Below are 24,601 nucleotides of genomic sequence, written 5' to 3'. Positions count from 1 at the left end.
TGGTGACTTTTATTCTTTTTAACCTTTTTCTCTCTTTGTTTGTTTAGGGGTTTTTAAGGTTTTTAAGGACACTAGAAAAGCCTCTCACAAACATCCCTTACCCTCCCTCTTATCTGAGTGTGATATTGATCACAGGATTTGGTCTGCCACAGACTTAAATTGTCCAAGAGCCTGTCAGCCATGCAGACCAGTACATTCTATCAAAATAACACTTTATGCTGAATTTAACTTTAAAGAATAATACTCAGCACATCAGAAGCACTTTATGTAGTTGAGAAGAAAACTTTAAGACATGCTCCAGAAAAAGTAATTTAAATCCAGTGACTTTACCACAGTCAAAAAAGTTTGCGTCAAATAGGAAGCAGAATAAGTATCATCTTCACCCTGATGGGAATGTTGCCAGTAAATGCACTGTAACTAGATCTCAAAGCTGGAACTGCACATGTGGATGAGCCACACTGCTTTTCACAATTTCAAAAACAAAAATAAATTCTTTTTTCATTATTTTCTTATTGTTAAGTTAGTTATAAGGCATACTTCCCCTACAAGGGAGGCGTTCATTGCGTATGTCATTTTTCATTACATCAGGAAAAACCTCCTAGGACTTGTAAATAGCTGTGTTTTTAATAGCATCTGATAGGGCCACGAGGCACTGACTAGGATCATGGCCAGTGAGAAGATAGAACCCATATGGTCCATTTATCAGCAAGATAATCATTAAGAACACTTTCTGCATTTTCATCACTCTGAAGTATATGAGATCTACAAAGGAATAACCAATCAGAGAAGTAAAATCAAACTTTGTATGTAAAGTTATGGCAACCACTCTCTTCTGACTTCTACATATTCCATGTGAAAAAATCCCAGCAATGCTGTGCTTAAAAGCAATACTTTGACATGACCATAAAGAATCACCTTCCACAGGGTTTTGGAAATATACCACAACGTGTTGCCTCCAGTCCAACCTGTTCTCTGTCCATTCCTGCTGCACTATTTAATATAGGACAGCAGGATTTATACAGGGGCCTGCATGAATCAACAGCAACAAAAGAAACATTTCCAAGAAGTAATGATCTTGGCTCAACCCTGTGGTTATTAGAGTAATCCTGAAGGGAATAAGAAAGGCAAATTTAGAGAAAAGGAAGGCTTTAGCAAACAGGGAGAGAGAAAATATTATGGGGAGATGAGAACGGAAAAGTGGAAAATAAGATAGCATGGAAACTTGCATTTGCTCTCAGCCTTAGACTTTCCGAGTTCCTTTTGATTAACCATGCCAGGGAGACACTGCTTCTGCTGCTGCTTGCTTTCCTTTCAGAAATTCAAGCATTGGAATTTCACCCAGCTGATAAATTATGTAACAACATCAAGAATACACATTTTATTTTTTTAACTTTAGTAATATCTCTGACTGAACTTTGTAGTAAAAGACCTTGGATAAAATGTTTGTAGTTCATTTCTTGATCAAACAACCTGAAAAATGAGCCAAAAAGACAGTGGAGCAGCCTTATAAAACACCAGAAATTATTGCATTTTTGAACTTCACACACATCAGCTATCTAAAAAGAAAAATATGTATGAGTAATAACAGGGCTGTTAAAACAAGCAAAGAGACCTATACAGACATTCAGTTTTTATTTTTATAAAAAAAGGTCAGATTTATTAGTGCCAATGTATGTTCATAGAAGGAAACAAAAACTAAGCTAATTTGAGTAGCAACTTACATCAAAGGATATCAAAATAATATTTCTTGTAAGTGAAACATAATACTTCATTTAAACTTGATTCTTGCAAACTAGAAGTCCTTGTTATCTGTCTATGAAGCCTTTAAAGAAAAGTTGCTACAGTCAAACAGGGTCCTGATAGAACTTGGCACATAAAGAAACAATTCCATATTCACCCATACAATACCTCTCACTCTCCTGGAGCACTCATTCATACAATACTTACATAATGCATATACATTATGACTAGAGCCATGTATGGCCTAAAGCACATAGAATATCTCAGTTCTAAATGTAACATATCTCTACATCAAAAGCAGGTCTCTGTATGTACAGCAGATGATCTCTCTCTGCAGATGGGGCTTTTGCTTGAAGATCCTTTTGTTAGTGTATGCTAAGATGCTCAAGTTGTCAAATTATTTATCAAATTAGGAGTGTATCTACAGGAAGATCTGTCTGATTGTGTGCGAGGATTCTAAGGCAATAATAGTAGTTGTTCCACAGGAATAGCACTGCCATTGCAACCCACTTTCCATCGGAGCAGTAAAGCCTTTCCTCTCCAGATGCAGCCAGGTATGGTGAGACATTCGTGATCTGCAAACTGTTGGCTCAAAAGTCTAAAACTTCTTAGTTTGTTTTTTTTTTTTTAATGTTTATGGAATAGCACCATAGGAATTCACACTTGATATCAAAAAGATCCTGGGTCTGTTGTTTCGTTTTGTTTTTTTCACCATCATGGATAGTCTTACTCTTAGAAAAAAAAAAAAAACTAACAAAAACCTCTTTGGGAAACTTGTCTTTTGGACACTACTGCAGCTTCATTTCTGAGTAACTGAATCAGGCAAACAGCTCATTCACAAAAAGGTCCGAAGAAATAAAGCTTTGCAGCTTTATTTGTACTGCTGAAAAAAAATTCAGTAGGAGGAGTTTCAGATGATCCTTGACCATTTCTCTTTCTCATGGATACAGATTTTGATTCAGGACAGGTTTTCATTTCAGTCTCTTTCTATATTCAGTGCAAAATAAGAGCACATCATCAGAGATAGCTTACTTAACCAGTAAACCAAACATTTTCAGACGCTTACACCATTAAAATTCAATCAGCTAGTGAGTGGTCACTAGTGATGACTGATGTAACAGTTCAGACTTCTCAGTCATTAGTAAAACAAAACACTCTATAGATCAGTTATGTTGCAGAAGTAGGATTTTCCAGTTTCAAAACACTGATAACCTGATATGACAGGAGAATTTGTAAAAAATACAGAGCAATGCAGGAAGGCCTTTCCATTTCAAATCTTCTTCCAAGTCTTTGTACACACCGTATGCAGGATTCAAAGTCAAAGCAACTAGGTAGAAGGACAGTATTTTGAGTGTGTGACCTAAAAGAGCTTCTTTTCCTTCTAGACACCATACTATTATCAGAAGGAGGAATGATCTAGAGGGTCACTTCCCCTGAATGAGACTGATTGAATCCACACAAGGTTCTAGCAAATACTGGACCATGAACAAAAGCTTTTCTATTCTCCCTGCATGCAAAGTCCTTTAACAAGTTCTGCAGAGACGGTCAAGTATGAAGCCTGCACATCACCATCTTGACTATTCCACTGGGGTGGGTGATTTTCTTCTTTTATTTTTTTTTCAGTCTCTGGTATTATAAGTCAGCATTTCAACTGAACTTATATTAATCATTTGTGCTAATAATGTCAATTTAAAAAAAATTACATGCCTTCCTTTTCACTGTGCATTCTTCCTCACTCTTCTTTTCTGGCATAGAGGTTCTTGTGTTATTTTTTGGTGCGCACGCTATCTGGATATTTTATACTTCTGTATCGTATATGAAATCCTTTCTTGTTGATTGTATCATCAGTGTGAAAGTGAAGTAAAAGAGATTCTCCTGCTGAATAAATTTCTTCTGGTGGCTAAAATAAATTAATAAAAAGAAAAAAAAATTATCTGTCCACTCTGTATTCATACACTATTTTTCTCCTTATGAATATTTCTCCTTTCCTGCTACACCTCATCATGTAATTCCACTGTGTCTCATACAATGCCATATGACATCATCAGGCAGAACAGTTCTATCTCATTGTGCTCTCAGTTATTGGCTAGAGGCAAACTGAGGAAATAACCTAACTCCTAGTTTTTTCTCTAGTTCTGCTGCAGAAAGAAAGTGACAGGGCAGGACCATATACAATATTCTAGATTTAGATAAACAACAGAGGCCTATACCTATTTTCTATCTTATTCTTAACAGCCCTCATGATGTCCTGTTTTGTTACTGAAGCACATTGATCACAAGTATCAGCTAAACTACCAAATTCTCCTTCAAAAGTTAAGAAGGTGGTAATATGTAATAATATACATATTTTTCCCACTCCACTTTGGCTCATTTTGCTTTTCATTTTCAATAGCTTTTCTATTTAATTGTATTTATCCTATGTGGCATCTGAAGCCATTCATTTACGTATTATCAGAACCAAACCACCATCAATGCACAATCATTCCACCCCAAACCCTCAAAAGACAATAATTCAGCCCATTTTATTGTTCACTGCCCTTCTACTAAAATAAGGTAACTTGCAAAGAAAAATATTGTTTTGTGTAAATTAGTAGATTTTAGACTCAGTTATATAATTTTCCTTAAAATAAATCCCCTACAGCTCAAGCACCTTTTGTGCATCATTAATTAGTGTTCAAAAATGCACTAAATGCATTTAAGCCAGTTTACAGGTAACTTGTCTGAATGACTAAGATGTTTGATCCAGCTCAGAGGCTGAAAAAAGTGACACAGCATTACTTAAGAGCTCCTGTCATCTTATGTAGTCTTTGAAGCCTTTTATCTAGCCAAAGAGTATATGTACAAACGTGTGCTTGCACTGGCACATATATAAAGAATTGATGAGGACTTGTGGGATCATTGCACCAGTCTCCCCAAGGCAGGCAGCCAGCAGACCAATGCAAGTCTAAAATGAGAAATAGTATACAGCATTTTCAGGGTGTCATCTGGCCAATTTTCCTCTATGTCTTACAGTTAATATGTGCCAGAATGCATATAGGATTTCACGGTTTTCTTAAGGTCCATATTAATCACCCAAGTTAGGAGCACATTTTTTTTCCTAAAATCAGATTTAAAAGTCGATGACCATACTATAAATACTTCCCAGCTGCCCCTCCTACTTTAAAATGTGGCTTCTTTCCAATTCAAAGAACTTTAATGTAATAATTTTCAACACTGGTGTGTTTCCCTCTATATAAGGAAAAAAAAACTGCTAACTTTTCTTTGTGTGCTGATAAACATGCCAATGCCAGCTACTTAAAGCTTAACATAACATTACAATACTTTGGTCAAAAACTAGGTAAGAATATTTACTGATGAAAATATTTCAAGGGAGTGATTGTACTACAAGCCTGCAAATTTATGCATTAATACATGAGGCAGATACTCTAGTACCTTTACTATAAGGTGTAGTAACTGAATCTCACCACCCTTACCTTCCTCCGCCCTGCCTTTCCTGTTCTTTTTGTAGAAATGAAAAATAGAAAAGTTTCTACCTATTTACTTACCCCAGATCCACAAAATCGACCAAGTCTCACTGCTGTCTTATCATGACCATCAAAAAGCTCCACGTAATCGTAGCCACAGTCTGCCTCTTCCTCGACCTCGAAAGTCTGGAACATTAACTCGACGCGAGCGCCGCGCTCAGCCATCAGCAGCCAGTCGCAGTCGGCCTGTACTGGGTAGTTGTTATCACCAAACTGAGCATGTGAGTACAGGTCCTTGGGCTTGAGTTCAGCTTTCAAACGACCACCACATTCTAAATGGAGGGAAAAAAAGATCAAGAAGCTTATTCAGTGCAAATTTGTGTTTTGTTTTCATAGATGCCCAGTCTCATTCAGGCTGAGTGCATTTTAATGTCACAAGCAGGTTAATCAAACAAGCTGAGAAAGAAGTACCACACAGCATGAATAGAACTCCATCATTCTGAGTTTTCTTATATAAAGTTTCTTTTATAACTAGAGACACTTGAACATAGCTCATAATTTTCAAGTGAAGGACAAAGACAGGGAAGACCAAAGGAATGTGGCTTAAGCAGTATGACATCTTTGGGTAGGCACTGGAAAGGTTTCTGTGGCCAGCAAGACAGTTGCTGTAAGGGTACCCACATTTCAGTGGTGATGCTTCCACAGGAGTTAATGACACCATTTGCAAGTGATAGGGGAAGATCAGCTCCAGCACACTTGTAGTCAGTGACTGAATGCAAAGCTCTTTTGTTTTACAGTAGTGTCAGCTTTAACCATAACTGGCACCTGGAGAGCCAGCTCAATACTAAACACCACTGCAAAGCTTGCTGCCTTGTCTGCTCTGTAGTTCATGAGCAGGACTTTCTCTGCAAAAGAGTGGGCCAGGAGAAAGCTGCTGCTACCAGAGAAAGTCTTGTAGTTGAGAGCCTGTTCTTGAGGTAAGCCTTTGACAGGAGATCTGTACCTTTTGTCAAAGCCATTATTTTAGCATAAATCTCTATTTGTAAGCAGTTGATAAATTGGATGTGGGGCTTTAGAGCTCGTTTATAACTGCTCGAAGAGTTCAGAATTTAAATATTAATTAGCTTTAGTGTACAGGTGAATAAGGTGTAAAACAAATACGTAAGTGTTATTAGAACCCAAAGAAGAACAGCCGAAAATTGTACTTAAAAGAAAAAATGCATTGTTTCCAAAATGCATAATATTTCCAAAAGATCGATGCAGGCTTTATTACTTTACATGTATGAAGATTTCAATGCAAACAAAATAATTTTGGTTTGGTTTCTCATCAAGAACAATTCATCTCTTACAGCACTTGATAAAAACATCAAGTGCACATGAGCTTGAACAAAATATTGAGAATCACAAGTTTAGATTTAATTTTTGTAAATAAACAGATAATTTTACCTGCATTTAAAAATATGTAGATATTATTGATTGATCATTTTAGAGTAACCTGAAACAAAGAGCAACATTCAAATCTTTCAAAGCTTTGGTGACTAGACACTTTGAATTTTACTTCACGGACTCCACCCACAATAAACATGACCAATTGCACTATTATATTGTGAGAAGCCACATTTCAGCTAAGAGTTAATAATGGTAATGACCAAATCCTTACTTTTTAAAAAGAGTGGGTTTTTTCTTAAGCAGGAAATGAAGGAATAAAACCAGGAAATATAATTTATAAGTAATCCATTATGCATGATCAGTTCAATCTGAAATTTCGATTTTTTTGCTCTTAAAGAGCAAATAAGAGCACATGATAAAATATTAGCAAGAAAGATAGTTCAAACAGTTATTTCTCATTGATATTCTAATTTACTGGTCTTTCTCCCTCTTCTGAATTTCATTTGGGGGTTTTTTTGTAGTTTTTTTTTGGGAGTGAGGTTGTTTTTTTTTTTGTTGAGGGGAGAGGGGGTTGTTTTGGATTTACTTTTTGTTTGACTGGACTCTTGCCAAAATTAGGAACATCTCACTGCCTCAGACACCAAACAGCTGCAAACAAGAAAACATTTAATGAACTGTCTGCATTCTTTCCTTCTGCTTGCTACAGAGGACAGGAACTTAAAGGAAAGTTGTAGCCATACAACCACAGAAAATGGCAATTCCTGCTCCCCTGCCCTTCTCTCACAGATTATAGACACATATTTTAGAATATAAATTACAAGCCAAATCTTCAGTTTCTTAAGGATTAAGCTGCAGTTTCAGAAGCCTACATCCAGCCTGCACAATGAGGCTCTGACTGGGACACTTGGGACAGGCAGAGAATAGAGCAGAGCCAAGCAGCACTGCTTGCTCTGCCTTGGTACCAGAGCCGAGCCATTGTGGTTTCCATTGTGCAGGCACAGCTGCCCTGCTGTAGGCAGGGTGTTTGTTTCTGACTGTAAGGAAATATGTCCAACTTGTAAAACCATGGTGATCTCATAGCTTCAGTGAAAGACTCTTTCTAGACCATCTAAGGCACAAAGGTCATGTTTCATGACCTTTCTGGGGACTTTTATGCTTCTTACAAACATAAGAACAAATCAAGCAGTAGTTTCCTGACTGTTTAACAGGCCAGACAGTTGGGAAAAGCTGAAACCCACACAATCTGAACTAATGAAACAAGATTATAAACTTGATTCAGCACTCCCATACTGAATTATTACAGCTACTTTGGAAGCAACACAGGCCTCTAAAGTGAGTGACATCTGAGATATCCAAATTTGTTTGAGATATCCTTCCAGCGTTGACAGATATGAAGAGGACCTACAGTAGATCTGCAACCTCCTAAAGCAGTGGCTGCAGGCCAGGCACCATAAATGAAGCTGTCCAGAAGAGAACTAGGTGCCTGAGTTAGGGCAGACAGATCACTCCCTGAGCAATGATGTTTAATGTTCTGTCAGGAGCAATTTTATGAATTCTTCTTGAATGGGTTATGCCTTTTCTGAGAGGGGAAAATATGACAGAATCTCCTTCTAAAACTGTGTTGCACTTTCAAAACAGCATTTATAAGTTTTACTCCACCCAAGGAAGCCTTTCTATCCAGTTTTTTTTAAGCTTTACTGTATTTGCTGCAACATTTTTATCCTGTTTTCTGAAATATGAAATGGAAATCTGGAAATCGGATAGCGCTTCAAGCCAAAAAGTGTCATAGAAGGGAAATCATCATCAACAGCATCCAATGGAATAATAAGGGGCCATTAAATCATGAAGACGCCAGGAATGCAGCAGCAGAGACAGCTCTGGGCACACAAGCTAGTTACTCGTTCGTTGCTGTGGTGTTAGACCAGTCCTTTCAGTGAGTGAGTTCTGCCAACATGTTAAAAGGAACGGGAGCAGCTTCCTCAGCACTCTCTGTCTGTCTGCGCAGGTATACAGGATCAAACACAACCTTGTCTACTTCCATTGCACACCATCAATCATTTTTTCCTAGAAAAGATGAACTAAAGGATAGAATCCTCTGCCCATACACTTGTTAGGCATCCGTTCATTCACACGAGCCCAGAGCACAGGGCTCGTGTGAAACAGAATTCTCACACAGAGTCTGTATTTGACTCAAGGCTGGAGGAGCACACTGTGAGACCTGGGCTGTCCCTCATTCAAACACCACCTCCAGGTACATGCCAGAGATGAGGGTTCATCTCAGGGAGTAGTCTGTGCAACAGCAGCTGACCGAAACAAATGTCCTCTCTTAAGGTAAACTTTGTAATTTTTTTAATAGCATTCTTAAAAACTGATTTTATTTTTCTTGGTTTCTCAGAAAAGCACATGCTTGTCCATGCTATAAATGTTTTCATATTTAAGACACATAAAAAAACTAAGCAAGTCATAAAAAAACTTGCAATCTTTAGAATTTAGGGAGTATACATCTGAACTTTGTTCACACTCTGACTGCTCCAGTTCTGCAAACTGAAAGTGAGGACAATAAATGAGACAGAAGTTTTACAACACCTGATCTAGCAAGAGTTCTGACCTTTAACTATGTACTCTGAGGTAATTTAAAATGGGTAATTATTACCTCTATCCAATTCTTTATCTAAGCGAAAATGTTACTGTAGTAGGGAACACAAAACATTGCATACTTGTAAAAGAGGATTTTCCACAAGAAAAACAAACTGAATTACAGGTAGCTAAACTTTTCAGTTTCAAGGCTCAGATCACAAAGGTTTCATATACTGTTGTCTACTGTCTTTCTCTGGAAGGAAAATTAATTTACCAAAGATTGAATTATTTGGAACAAATCAGAAAGAAAAAAAAGACAAAATGACAGCATTGATATATATGAGGATTTTTTAGCTGAGCGTTACACATCAGCTTGATGGATGCTTTGGGTAATATCATATTACATTAACCTTGTAATATTACAATAATATTATTATATTATTATATATTATTAAATTTTATTACAATGTAATAAAAGTCATTACCTTGATAATTTTATTAGTAACTATTACCTGTCCTTAAAATTTATCTCCTAATATATATATTTATCAAATATTTTCTGAATTATTTATTGCCTGAATAAATAAGAATGAAGTCTGGAAAGTAAAGACAGAAATTATAATTGAAGATTAAAATAAAAGTCAAAAAACCCCAAATCCCCTTGTTTTACTGCAGGCACTGGATGTTCAGAGCTTCAGCACTAGAGGCCACTGTAAGCCAAGCAACGTCAGGGGAAAAATCTATACACTGAAAATGTCCCAAAAACTCTATAAATGCAATTACAAACCACTGTTTCCAACTTCAGTGACTTCTGCCAAACAAGAAAATTGAATGGTAAATATGAAGAACATTATACTCTAAAGGTCTTAAGAAAGTCTTTAATGTTGTTTTTTTCTTATTCTTCTTTGGTTTGTCTTTCATTTTAAGCACTACAGAAAAGAAATATCTGTTTACATGAAACCCAGATTTTTGTTTAAATTAGAAGAGGAAAGTAATGGAGGTGCATCACATGTCCCAGTTAAGTGTTGTTATTACAAATACAGTGAAAAGATATTCAATCTTTTATGATCTCAAGTCATGAATCCTGAGGAACCTCATTTCTGATTTGACTCTGTTTCAACACCCTTTAATATCTCACCTATGAGAGAGAGAGAGAGACAGGGAGAAAGGAATATCTAAAATATTAGAGAACACTTTCTGCAATTTCAAGCTTTTCCTACTGGGCTTAAGGCTTCATTAGATACAGCTGTTACATCTGTGAACTCATCCCATTCCTACAAAAAAAAACCAAAACAAAACAAAACAAAACAAAAAAAAAAAAAAAAAAAAGTCTGCCTATCTACCACTAAAGAACATTGGGTGAGTTATTAGTAAAAAGCACACCCTGGTCTCTGACCTGTAGAGTGAGTTGCTTGGAAACCTTTTCTTTGAACTGAAGCATCAGAAATGAAGCGGAGGAACATTTTGTTTCCAGTAGCAATGAGAGGATCTGGTATCTTATTGCCACATAAGCGTCCCAGGATTGGAGATCTTTCACTTTCACCATCAAACACTTCCAAGTGGTCATAAGCACATTCTTGATGTTGTTCTATTTCAAATTCATTGAATGCCTAGGGGAAAGAAAAGTAAAATTACCCATTGTGGGACTGTATTTACACGGTACATATGTTAATATGTTATAGAATACAAGGATGCTGTTAAAATGACAGATTTAACATTACTGTTCTACAACCTTGTAGATTTGAATAACATATTGATCTTATTGAACTTTTATTGGAATAAAAGTTAAGACACTGAACTTTAAGAGTCCATCACCCTTCATACAGAAAGGCATTAGCATCTTTATAACTACTACCTGTAAGAGAATATTAAATCTAGAATACTGCTGCCTTTCTGCTGATTTTGCACTGTTTTTAGAATTATTCCAAATTTCACAAAGCATTCAAAGCAGCAGAAAGTTAGAGGTTACTGTTCCTTGCATTGTTGAGGATTGATTGAAACATCTGCAAAGCATAATGGCTCCCCCCCTGCCCTTTTCTAAAACCTACATCACACTGCAACTAAATCCGCTGAGAATGACTTTTCCACATGAAGGTTCATGCATGAAAGTTATATTTTCTAATCTAGTATTTAGAAATCTAATTTTTTTATTCTTACAACTTAATGATGTTTCAGGTTTCACCCTTCATGCTAAGGTCACATTTTTGCTAGCAAAAGTATTGTGAAAAACAACAAAATTGTGTTAATTGTTTGTCAGAACAAACTTCAGGCATTTCCAAAAAGTGTATGCCATGCCTGACAGAAACTGTTAACACACATACAACTAATACCCACATTTCAGATCTGGAAAACTGTCTTCCAAGACTAGAATGATGTAAACAAACTTATTTCAAGGGGACATCTCTGATTTTTCAGATAAGACTTTCTGACCAGGGCTAAATTTCAACAACCCTGAAGCATAATATCTGGCAATTTCTCCTCATGTAAACACTGTGAAGGCAATATACATCTTTGTGAATTTTGTATAGAGTAAGCCACAATTTAAGGTGGAATTCAAAATCTATTTTGTTCAACAAAACAGCATAAAACCACCAAGTGCACATGCTTTCATAAGTAGTCATGTAGCTGACTGTTTATAAAAAAAAACCCAGAAGGCCCCAAACAAAACCCCATAACCCAAACAGAATAGAATTAAGAAACAATAATTAAAAGGAATAGAACTGAACTATCAAATGCTGAGCAAATATCACAATTAAGTCTTCTCTCTGGTACACCAAAACAAATCTGACCTACTAAATCACTTGTGGAACCCTGAAAGTGTGAAATGAAATGGTAATTTACATTAAAAGCTGACCTAAAGAAATAACACAAAGTTTTTTTTTTTCCCAGAGAAATTCAATATTCAGAATAACACTTAATTTATGTGAAGAGCTGCGTGATAGAGTGGATGCAGGTTCATCTCATGGTGAAAATTTGGGGTTTACATTAAGGGACTGAAACTGCAGAGGCAGTAAAAAAAGCTGTACAGCAGTCACTCCTGCTGCTCTTAAATTCTGGTCAGCCATCCTACTTTTATGATGCCAACTATGTGTTGTCATTTATACCGAAATAAAATCTGATGGATTAAGAAAACCCCAGAAAGCTGAGAGACTAAGTCTCAGTAAGGGAGTTAGTTAAACACAGTGTTGAGTCTCGCCAACTTGGAATCAATGGGAGCAATAGGCATGATCCAAGAGCAGCCTGCAGAAATTCATTTTTTTAAGAGGAAAATTAGATCTGTTTTGTTCACTTCTCACCAGCATGAAAAAACCCCCAGCAAAACCAACCCTCTCCACGAAGCATATCTCATTATGAACTGTAAGGCATACCTATTATTTTTAGTATTTGATTTCTCACTGGGATTCCCAAGCCTCCAGAAGCACAGTGCATGTTATATTGGGTCCCTCAAACATGACCAGGAAAAGTCCTAAATCTGTTGTGGGTATAGCAATCTATTCCAGCAATTCTGAAAAGAATGCAAGGAACTTACTTTTTAAAGGAAAATCAGATCTTAATGTGCATAGTCCTTTAAAATCTCAAAATGTCTGATATTTTAAAATACCTAAAGAGAGCCTCAGTTTTTTAAAGGTCAGACAGTTCCTTGCAGGTCTGAAAGAGGAGAACTGACACAAACTTCCGTTAAACATAACTGAATAGTTGCTGCCAACAGAGTGCACAGATGATCCAGTAAAGCTGGTAGAATAATTAAATCACACCCTCTCTTCCTGGGACAAATACTTCTGAATTCCTACCCCACCATGACTATTTTAATTCCATGTGATTTGTCTCCTTAGTGGGAGTGGTGCTCAGAAATGTTACATACAGCTTCTGACCATCCAGTCCTTTCTATCTACACCACTCAACCGAGTAGATATGTTGGTGGCACTTATGGACAGCTGCCTGGATGGGACACTTAAGTCTGTCTCTTATAAACATCCGGCTGATTAGCTCATGGAAATCACTCTCTCTGCTATGTACATTTTCAAAGCCATCTTTATCTACATGCTTCATTTAAAAGTTCTGAAGTGCATACCCTTCTTTTTCATAGGCTTCTTAATTGCACCAAATACTGGAATTCAGCCCGTTCAGAAAGACACTTTTCAGTGATTAGAAGAGTGAGGGCAATCACAACAAAAGAGGAGTTTCTCTACACACACCTCACTCAAAAAGAAAGCACAGCATCACAATTCTTGTGGTTTGTTACCATGAAGTAACCAATTCACTTCTTCAATTTGAACAAGAAAACTATGAAAATTAAACTTAAACACAGTGTAAAAGAAAAAATAATCATCCAATGTGGAATTATGATATTAATAATACTGATATGGGACCTTGCTCTTCTACACAACTTAAAGATATTGTACACACAGACTTTAGTAATTGACCCTACTGGTTTGCACAGAAGAGAAGATCTCAGATTCTCAGTCATGGAGGTATTGTTGAAAATTCTCTCTAGTAAAATTCTGTCTATTTTTCCAGTTCCACTGGCAAAAGCCAATTAAAAAAATTTTTTAAAACCCTTTTCTTTGTAAAGTAGACCATGGAATATTTTGCTGAAGATATCTGAATGTTGGAATTCTGCCTGTTGTGGGTATTAGTAATGGAAAAGCTTTAACAGTAACATGCCTATACCTGGCTGGCTGTAGTTTATTCAGCCAGTATGAAGAATACTTGCTCAGAAGCAGCAGTAGGAAGGCTGCCTGAATTGGAAACCTATTTTTCACCCTTGGAATGGACAGAGCACACACACCACATATTCTCCAGCACCACCATCCACTCTAGTACAGTTCAACTGTTTTACTTTTGGCAAACAGGGATCAATACACAATCCCACATTAGCACCACATTAGTAACAGGAGTGGTTTAACCCCAGGCAGCAGCCAAGCCCCACACAGCTGCTTGCTCACTGCCCCACCAGTAGGACTGGAGAGAGAATTGGAAGTGTGAAAGACAGAAAAATTGTGGGGCGAGATGAAGACATTTTAATAGGGAAAGCAAAAGCTGCACACACAAGTAAAGCAAAACAAGGAATGAATTCACTGGTTCCCATGGGCAGGCAGGCGTTTGGCCGTCACTCCAAATGCCATCCCCTTCCTCCTTCTTCCCGTGGTTTGATATCATGAGCATGATGCTATATAGTCTGGAATATCTCTGTGGTCAGTTTGGGCCACTTGTCCTGGATGTGTCTCCCCCCAACCTCCCATGCGCCCCCAACTTCCTTGCCAGAAGAAATATCCTTGGTTCTGTATAAGCCCTGCTTAGCAATAATAAAAATATCTCTGTATTATCAACATTGTTCAGCACAAATCCAAAACATAGACCCATACCAGCCACTGTGAATAAAACTGATTCTACCCCAGCCAAAACCAGGACAAGGGGTTAGGGTTTGCTAAGGTCAGTAGTTATGAGATTGGAATACACCTTTCATCCCTGCATGGTTACTGGCTATTGCTTCTACCTCTGAAACAGAGGCATCTCTCTCCTTAGCTTTATTTGCTCCAAAAGAGTTGAAAAATCAATTTATGAAGTTTAAATATATGTAAGGCCAGCTTTTGTTGTGGCTGTCCTGCAAATAAGCTGTTGAAGAAATGCTGGGGCTGAGCTCAAAGCAAAAATCCTATTGGCAGGACTGTGCCTTTGGCCTCATGCAAAGGCCACATAACCTCAGTAAACCTGCAAAGCTATCTAAGCTCTGCTAGGCCTGTCTTTGGACACCAGCACTGTCCTCAGCCAGCTGGACACCAAATTGACAAATCTACTCCAGGCTGCTCTTCTACTTATGTTAAAATTTGAAACCACTTTTAAATGAGAAATCCAGATTCTCAGGGGTTTTGTATCTTTTTTCCTCCTCAAAAAAAAAAAAAACAAAACAAAAAACAGAACAGGAAAAGGTGTGTATAGAGGACTGTTCATAACTCAAAATTTTGCCTTTTCTATATATTGGAATTTGTATAAATGGCCTCTGCCATATTTGCCAAAACTTTGCACAAGTTTTATGAGTTGCAACAATGATATAGTAAAGTCTGACAGGAGGAAAGCATTCCTCCTGCCTTCACTGCACAGAGTATTTCCAATCACCATAAACTTAAATCACAACTCTATGTCATTGAGTAGTCCCTGTTGGCCAGAAATGGACAGGATTCAGCAAGTTTTTACAACAGTTTACCTCTGGGATGCAAACTGACAGTAAAGTTTAGTAACAGTTTCATATCACTGAGCAGTCATTTGAGAAGCTGATTTGATGGAAGAAAAGCTGAAAAGGAAGGGAAGGCAGAGACTCACCAGTTTGACCCTCTGCCCAGGGGTGGCACTGATTTCCCACGTGCACTCCTTCCTGCTGGGATACTTGTCAGGCCAGTTGGGACTCGTGATGATGCCATTGGGACTGTGGATCTTCTGCTCACACTCAGCTGTGCCAATAGGGATAGCATCAGTTAGTCTGGAGGTCAGCATTCAGAAGTAGTCCAAAAAGTACTATTTTTTGTCAGGGCAACCACTAAGTGGAAAGGATCTTAAGGAAGATAGGTAAGCATGCTTTTCAGAGTGCACAGGAATGTGCTTCCCCTCAGGCATGTGCTTTAGAGCATTAACCCAGAATGTTTCTTTGTGGATTGTTGTGATACATACACTGTTGTTTACAATGGATGGCTTTTTTTTCAGAAAGTCTTATACAGGAATAAACATAAGATAAATATTAAAAGTTAATCAAGTACTTTCCCATTCCCTCCATCCTACATACAAGTAAGTGTGTAAATCCATATGAAAATCTCACTATTCCAACTTCAAAAGAAATTTCTCAAACAATTTTTTTCTCTTCTTGGTAATTTTCACTGCAGCTACAGAGCAAACAATTTGACTTGTAAACCACCGTTTCTAGGTAAACATATACACAATGTGAGAATAGCTAAGACTAAACTGTGAGTATGTACAAAGAACAGCTTAGTCACTAACTTTGCAACTAAACTACTAGTACCCAGAACTAAAAGAAGGCATTTTTGTATTTACTTTTAACAGTCACAATTTTTTTTCTAAATATCAGAGAATTATTTGAAAAAACTTATAGAGTAGGCAAATAGCATTCCAAAACCAGCAAAAATGCAAATGATTCACTAAGAGCATGTCTTTATTCTCAGATTAAATCCATGCTAGAAAACACTGAAGCATTACAGCAGCTCTCATGATATTGCACACTTGAGGTTCATTTGCAGAGAATTTTAATTCTACTTAAGTCCCAAAGCCTATTGTTTTCTTGAAGGTAGCCACCCCTCAAAAGAGCCAAGAGGAAGAAATATGCATAGGGCTCTGACTGGAACTTAGATTGTCTAAATATGTCACCTAAAACAAACCCAGAAAGGGTAGATATGGTTTCAACCTGGCTGTGAGGAAACTAACTGCTACTTTACCAGGCTTCTCTCCAGAAACCCTACACCTGTATTTAATACAGCCTTAGATAAATACTTTATCAGAGCTTTAAACATTCTACACTTCACAGAACTATTGAAAGTAGCACTCTGTGCCAATGATCCCAAGTTTTCCAAACTTCTTTCCTGTGGACAAATGCTGGGGATGGAGGGGATGGGAAAAGGGAGGGTTGTTGTTGTGTTTAAGCCCAAATGTCTAAAATCCCATTACCAATAACTTTTTTTCTTTTCTTTTGTTTGAAAGGAGAGCTGCAGAAAGCTTTCTGCAAGACACTTGTGTAACCAACCACTCCACTGCCTTCCTGCTCACCTTCCTTGCAGTCATGTTTATTTTCGTGTAGCACAAACCCGTTCCGGCACTGGCAGACGTAGCTTCCTACTGTGTTGATGCACTCGTGCTGGCAGCCACCATTGTCCTTTGAGCACTCATCCTTGTCTACAAAATACACAAAAAGCTCAGGTGAGCACACCTGAGCTCCCAGCAGACCTTGCTACCAAGAGGAGCATGGAGCCTGAGGCCAGAGCAGGATAAGCTACAGCACAGTCACTCTTCCCAGTAAGGCACTTTTGTGATGCCTTGGTTTAGGTCACTCTTTGCTCAGCCTGCAGCCTTGCACTGTGGCACAAAGAGTCTGTCTCATCTTTCTAGGAATAGAGCATTAGTTTCTAAGGGAGAAGAACACTAGTAAAACAAGCTAGAACAAAGGAGGTAAGAGGTTTCCCAGCTTTTACTCTGTCAAGTGGTCTAGCTGGTAAAAGTTTCATAAATATCCAGTTTTATCTTAGTAAACAATGGTAGTGTAGTTTATGGACAACACAAATTATTCCAGCTTTGTGCAAATTCCATAATTTAATGGTGGTGTCTTGATAGGAACACATAGATCAAAAAAGACTTCAATTTCTACGCATTGAACATGTAAGAAGAGAAAGATTTCACATAAGGTTTTCTAATAAGTTGGTTTTTTTTCCCCAGCAGAGTGACAGTGTGCTTTATTTTTAATGAATCTGGACACTATAGACCATCACAAAAAGAAAAACATTTCATTGAAATAATAAAAAAAAAGAATTTGGCATTAGTTAGTTCAAGAGCTACAATGTAGCACGCAGTTCTGTTTATTAACATATAATCCTTCAAAAGAGCTTTTAGTGTGTTAGAAATAAAGCAGAGAGTAGTGGAGGAAATATGACCTGCATTAAACAGCTACAAATTCATTGCATGGAAAAAAGCCAAACTAGATTAGCAGGCTGTCATTGTAGCAAGAGGCCTCTGCTGCCACACTTCTATGTCATTCAGCTGTTCTTGCTTTAGGTGAAGCTGGTCCCTTTAAAAGAGGCAGACTGCTCCTGACATGTATATACACATACATGCATATATGTGTGCACATGTATATAACTACAAATGTACACATACACATATGTATACATTTTTAGATATAAAAATATATGCATATTAATATATATATATATATATATATATATGTATGTATATATATAAACACACACATATTAAACCTCCCCTGTATTTTACTAAATGTGCCATTTCAACATGCAAAAGAAAGGAGGAAAAAAAAGCAAAGGAATTTTGGTCATCCCAGAGGTCTGGTTGTTGTGGGTTGGAATGCAGACTGTTTACCCCCTTCAGTCTTATTTACCTTGGAAAGCAATAGTTAACATTACCTCCAAACAAGGCAATGTGATATTTCACACTTCAGCAGGCAGAGCAAGAATTTCTATAGATTGGAAGCCACCATCGATAATTGAAGTCTCTTTTCATTGTCTTACTCATGCATTTTTTCCCTGCCCTTACTGATGCTCATATTCAGTAACACAACAAAGGAAGTTTGTATGGTAATTGCATACTCGTCATCTTCCTCTGCCAAAATGTATTCAGCACTTGACCTGTTGACTTGCAGGTCTTTTCATGAAAATCAGCTTCTACTTATAATACAAGATGATAATGTGCATTTATAGGTAAATTCTGCAAGTCAAACCCAAGCATCCACTGCATTTTGTACTATAACTCTCAAATCTGTTTGCACTGAAAGTTTTTGGAAGCTTTCTGCAAATGTGAACAGATCTGAAGGTTAAGAAACAGTTGAAAACATAGATATCTCTTGGAACCATACATTCAAAGAGATACTACTTGTCATTTTGATGATGAAAGGAAGCACAGAAGTTTCACAATACACTGTTTATGCATCTTGCTAAGCGAGTCCCTAACTGAGGTAGCAAATTATGCAATTTCAAACCAAAGTAATAATTTTGCAAAAACAAGCACTATCATAAATTAATTCCACACTGCAAGTGAAGAACAGTAGCAAGCAACAGAGAAATTAGAAGTATTATGAACAAAAGTCTTCAATATTTCCCTCCTAAGCACTAGTTTGTAATTTTCCATCAGAATAAGAAAATGAAAGGAAGGCAAGCTCAAAATGCATTCAAGTTAGGCTTTCAGGTACAGAGTAGGTACACAAATTCTAAATAAATAAAAGTCCTGTCCATTTTCATCATCCACCAAACTCTATGAAAACACTGAAAAGTATTTGAACATTAGATATTCTTATATTCTGTAAAATATCTTAAGAGACAAGTGCATAAGCAAATAGTCCCACATTGGATGTCCTCAGAAATAAAATAATGGACAGAAGGTAGAAAGGAGAAGTTTTGGAACACATTTGAACTACAATAATTACTTGTACATAGTTAATCAAGGATGCAACTGTTGAACAAGCCTTCCTCACACTTCATAATTGAGAACAGACTTTCTGTCAAATTGATTGCCCGGTTTAAAAATTTGTGAAGAAAAAAAAACCAAAAAAAAACAATTAGTCTGTATTAGTTACAAGAACAAATGTTTTGCCATGTAAAAACAAAGCCATTTGTTATGCTGACAGATGGAAATAGGTACCCCCAATTTTAAACCAATACTTTCTTTTCTCATTTCAGTACTTCAGAAGAAGGAAAGATCCATTCTCAAGAAAATAATAGATTGAATCATTCTGAGGACAAATGGTCGTACCTCTGAGACCCTCAGAGGTCACCAGTCTGTGAGTAATACGTACTCGGCCTGAAGGGACCTGTATCAAGTCCTTGCAAGATTCAAAAACAAAAATTTTCTCTTTGCAGGCAGCTTTCTTGTCTGTGGAAAAAAATGTACCAGGATGGCACCAGATATGAGTTTTTGTTCCAGGCTAGAAACATTCTAGCTTTCTCTTTTTAAACTGCTCAATGAATCACCACCCAAGAAAAGATGTCCCAACAAACCTCATTTCTACATTATATCAAAACCCATGTATATTTTGAAGGTTTATATGAAGAATCAATCATCATGTTTTAAATAAACACTGAAGTCTGAAACTGGAAGCAGTTTAATGACAAACTATGACTAATCCTCAGGTCATCTTTTCAGAAAGATCACAGGAAAAAAAAGGGTATTTAAATATAGATTATATATATTTTTATATATAAAATTTATTTATAAATTTATAATATATATATTATTGTTATCTTTTGGGAATTATTTAATACTTTTCTAGTCTTACAGGCTCAGTAGTGTGTGCTGAATCCTGCAGAGACTTACTCCTAGGTCTTGGTCTTATAACAAAAGTGGGAGATGGAGGATAAACGAAAAACAGAGGGAGAAGAATAAAAAACTAATTATTGGAAGTTTTTTGTTTGGAAGCCTAATATCCAATTCCAATAAGTTTTATTAAAAGTCTTTTTCAAAATAATATATAGTGACCCCCTAGTTTCCTCTCTTTATCTGAGAAACTTGATTGTAAATATACAATAGAGTCTCTGTGGTTCAGCTAGATCCCTGCAGAGACTCCTAACTGAGCTTTCTTCAGAACTATCCCATCAAATGTAAATTTCACAGATAGCTGAAAAAAAAAAATTCTCACTTTCTAGTAGCACCTGTCTGGCTGTTAACGCTATTTTACAGCCAAAAATATAATTACATGTTGTCTTGTATCAACATAAATACCTTCCTAATGAAGGTCATCTGTTGCCCTATGTCACTGTTTGCTTTCACAGTTTATCACAGCAGGTTTCAACCACCCAAAAACTGCTTTCTGTCGTCTGAGCTGGAGCTGAGCCATGCTTTCTCATCTCTGGCTGTGGTGCAGAATTCACCACCAAAAGAGTTGCTGAAGAAAAGAGTAGTTCTTTGGCTATGCTTGAGAAACATTTTTCAGTTCCTAATCCTCACACTAATTTAACTTATCCACCTTTCTATCTTGCTGAGCATTGCATATGCCTTTACTGATGAATATAGTGCAAGATGCAGTGTTTTACTCATTACATATTTTTTCATTATTCATGTCTTTATAACTAAATGCTTACACATCTATTGTGATTCAATTAATAAAATTGGTAAATGCCTGCAATCAAGTGTCAAAGTATTTCTACCCAGATATCATTCTAAAATTATTGTATTCTGAAGAATAATACACATATAAACAGGCAAAAAAACCCAGCACTTCATCAACTGAAAAATTATGTAATCAACTCCCGGAAGTCAAAATACTTGAAGTCTCAAATCCATCCTTCATGGACAGATTAATAGCATATGATGCCCATATTAAGGAATTCAGAGATAAGAAAGTAGCAACATTTTTTGACAGTCCTAAGATGTCTGATTAATTATTCAGAGATATCTTCTTTTTAGATACTTTAAGTTCAGAAGTTTGATTTTTCTCAAGCATTACAAAATTTCTGTTTTAATCAGAAAACTGTCAAACAGGGAAAGCCAGATGACATAGAAGAATGGAATCTGCTAGAAATTAGAACAAATGGAAGATAGTTGAGAAAGAATAAAAATAAAATACTCCTATTCAGATATTTGAACTCATATGAATTGCTGTCAGGAATGCATTATGAAGCACTCAGTAAATTTACATACTTACAGATTCAAAGGCTTTTTATATCAAACTATCCTTTTTTTTTTTTAAAGGGATTAGATGTATACTATATCTAGGACACATCACACATTTCTATTAATTAAAAAACACATTAGTTCAAACTTATCCCTGACTAAAGAACTTATTCTGTGATCTATGACATCATAAACATTCTTTTTGCAATTACCTAGTGAGGGAAAGATAAGAACATTTCATTCAGAACTGAAATATACAAGGGAAATAACTTCTGAAGAATTACAACATGGTGCTTTGTAATCCATGACCTTTAGTCTAGTCTTTCCCCAAGGTACAGCATTGGTGGAACCCACTCATTTAAAGTCACTTGAGCAAAATTAATAATTAAATATGTGAAGATGAACTATTATTTTAACAAAAACCAAAATTTAACTGACTACAGATGTATAAATGACCAGGATGTCCAGGAAACACAATTTCTGAACCATGGAGCTTATATAAATTACTACACTATCACTGCCAGTCTTATCTGAAATATCTGTAAGATCTTAAAAAGATTTAAAGAACTTCATTTGCAGTCCTTAGAACTTCAACATGTCAATATATATTCCTGTAAAAGTCAATGCAACAACTCCTCCTGGCACAACTAGACCAATACAAAATGACAAGTTGTGTGCTTCTAGGAGGAAGCTCTGTTGTGTGCACATATGTGTTTACTACAAATAATCAGTAAACCTTGAATGCTTCTTGCTAACGTGAATTGCAAATTTAAAAGTAAATAGTGTTACTATGGGTAAAGATGGATCTTTGGAACATTATGACCAGAGAAATGTGATTACTAGGAAAGAGATATACTTAAAAGAGATAAAACTTTGTTATGTCTTAGTATGGGACAAAATACCTCTGTCTTTCATAGTTGCTTAATAAAAGGATCAAAATAGTCATAATAAGAAAATACTGAAAGTCTAAATTGTTGGTAGATAAAAATACCTTGGTAGATATTTTTTCACTTTCCAAACCACATCCCTTACATATTATACAGATTCTTATTAGCATATTTATACATATTTTAATTATTAGCTATTAGCAGTAACCAATGAAATACCATTTCATTTCAGTTTTGATAAAATATTTTAAGCAAACAAGTGCTAATAATGGTAGTATATTTTACTACAAGGTAAGTGTAATCAGGATTCTCCAGATGCAGATTTTTCATTGCTATCAAAAAATCTGGCACACAATTCAACTCCCAAATTCTTCTGTTTGACATGTGGTTTAGAGAGGTGGGCATGTGGGACTGGTGTTTTTTGTTGTTTTACCCAAGGTAAGTTACCTATCCCTACGTGTGTGTGTGTGAACACACAGGAAAAACACAAAGCAAACTTTTACTACAAACACCGAGTGGTCTCCTGCCAGAGCCAGATTTCTATATTCCACTCTCAGTGGGTAATTGCAGAGGCTACTGATGAGCAAATATTTCCTCACATCTTAAGCTTCACTCATGTGTAACTTTATTCAACAGTATAAGTCCTCATATGATATAAACCTCCACTGCTCTGATCTCCCTCAGTAAAATTACCCTCATAAATAAAAAGACACAGGTTTTTTTTTGCAAGATCAAGCTCTTAAACCCTGTTCTTCTGCAAAACATTAAGAAGTGCAAAGTTTGGCACAGATGTAGCCATAATGTTAAACAAATGTTCTACCACAAAGTGGTAATTTCCCAACAAATGGAATATATTAAGAGACTTGAGTAGAAAAAATACAAGAGTACACAGTGTGCAATTCGTATCACTTTACAACTGGGATTTGAAAAAAATAGCAACAAAACTTGGGATAAAAGAAATCTAATAAAAATATAGAAATACAGTAAATTTTCTTTTGTCCTCTGTATCTCACAAAGTTTTCTTGCTTCTGCTGTTATTTAAGTACATATAGATATGTTCCATATATTTTCTACAGACATTACAATACAGAATGGTATTTTAAGACAGGAGAGTGGTTTATGTTTGTGCACATAAAACTATTTCAAAGCTACCAGGAAAACCATAAGCAAAGGAGCCACTCATTTTCATACCAAAACTGTGGTCACCCCACCTAGCCAGTGAATACCCAGAGACACTTACAGGTACACAAGGGTACCTTTTCCATACCTGAGAAGAAGTGTGCCTTGAAGCCTTTTTTTGAGACGGTGTTGTCAGACCGAAACTCAACGCGCATGTTGTTGTACTGAGAGGTGATGACTTCAGGCACTTCCGTACCGCAGAATTTACCGTGGAGCTTGGAATCAGAAGAAAGGCCACTGCGAATCTCCACGTAATCGTACTTGCAAACCTGACAGAAGAGAGAAAGAAAAAATATTTGGCTAATAAAAATAAAAGCATGAAGCTGTTTACAAATGCCAGAATTCTAATGGGTATATACATTGCTGCTGAATAATAAATGACCAATATCCTTCTTCACTGTCTACCAATTCTGAAAGCATTTGTAAATTCTTACATTTGTTGATTATAGGTAAGCATGCTTTAAGGTCACTAACACAAAGCTATACTATGAATTATGTTCCAACTTATATTTTTTTAGATGCTGATCTGTGTTTAATATCTAAATTTCAAGATGCTTAGAAGCATTTCCACTTCATTTAAAAAGCAAATATTCCATTGACAGTAAACTAAAATCTAAAAATGTTTATCTAAAAATTATACCTATTTGTGTGCTATAAACCACATATCCCAAACCTACAAACCTTCTACTGCTTGCATCTCAAAGATTTTTTAAAAATATTAATTTTCACCTATAAACTTACAAGGTAAGTTTTAATCATTACATATTTAAGATATATTAATTTATTTCCAAATATATAACTTTCCACTATTAAAACCATGCAACTTTCACCAACAGTAGCATAGCTATAATTTGGAACAGGATTCATGCCATTTTCATTAAAAGGTTAAAAATAAAGTAATATAATGTAATAAAAAAGCCTTATGCAAGGCCTAGTTCTAATGATAATACTTTCAATGCATAATCCCTTGGTCAACTTAAAGCCATCCAGCCAAAAACTTCTAAGCTTCTTAGGCTCAACTATCAATCG

At 36.3% G+C, this 24,601-nt stretch overlaps 1 protein-coding gene across 1 annotated transcript in view; it reads right to left on the bottom strand.

The window, feature by feature from the left end:
* Window positions 1–1,634: 1,634 nt before the first annotated feature.
* The window catches only part of TLL1 (tolloid like 1), a 124,478-nt gene continuing 101,511 nt past the window's right edge, over window positions 1,635–24,601 (bottom strand). The window contains exons 16-21 of the mRNA XM_041479907.1: window positions 23,661–23,841; window positions 16,941–17,066; window positions 15,492–15,619; window positions 10,567–10,780; window positions 5,286–5,536; window positions 1,635–3,640 (exon numbers count right to left, since the gene is read on the bottom strand). Coding sequence (XP_041335841.1) covers window positions 3,506–3,640; window positions 5,286–5,536; window positions 10,567–10,780; window positions 15,492–15,619; window positions 16,941–17,066; window positions 23,661–23,841 — 1,035 coding nt within the window. The 3' untranslated portion in view covers window positions 1,635–3,505. The remainder of the gene's footprint in view (window positions 3,641–5,285; window positions 5,537–10,566; window positions 10,781–15,491; window positions 15,620–16,940; window positions 17,067–23,660; window positions 23,842–24,601) is intronic.

The sequence above is a fragment of the Pyrgilauda ruficollis genome, unplaced genomic scaffold (assembly GCF_017590135.1).
Source record: "Pyrgilauda ruficollis isolate IOZ18807 unplaced genomic scaffold, ASM1759013v1 scaffold5, whole genome shotgun sequence".
NCBI classification, from domain to species: domain Eukaryota; kingdom Metazoa; phylum Chordata; class Aves; order Passeriformes; family Passeridae; genus Pyrgilauda; species Pyrgilauda ruficollis.
The sequence above is the reverse complement of the archived record's forward strand: the minus strand, read 5'-3'. Positions and strand labels throughout refer to the sequence as shown.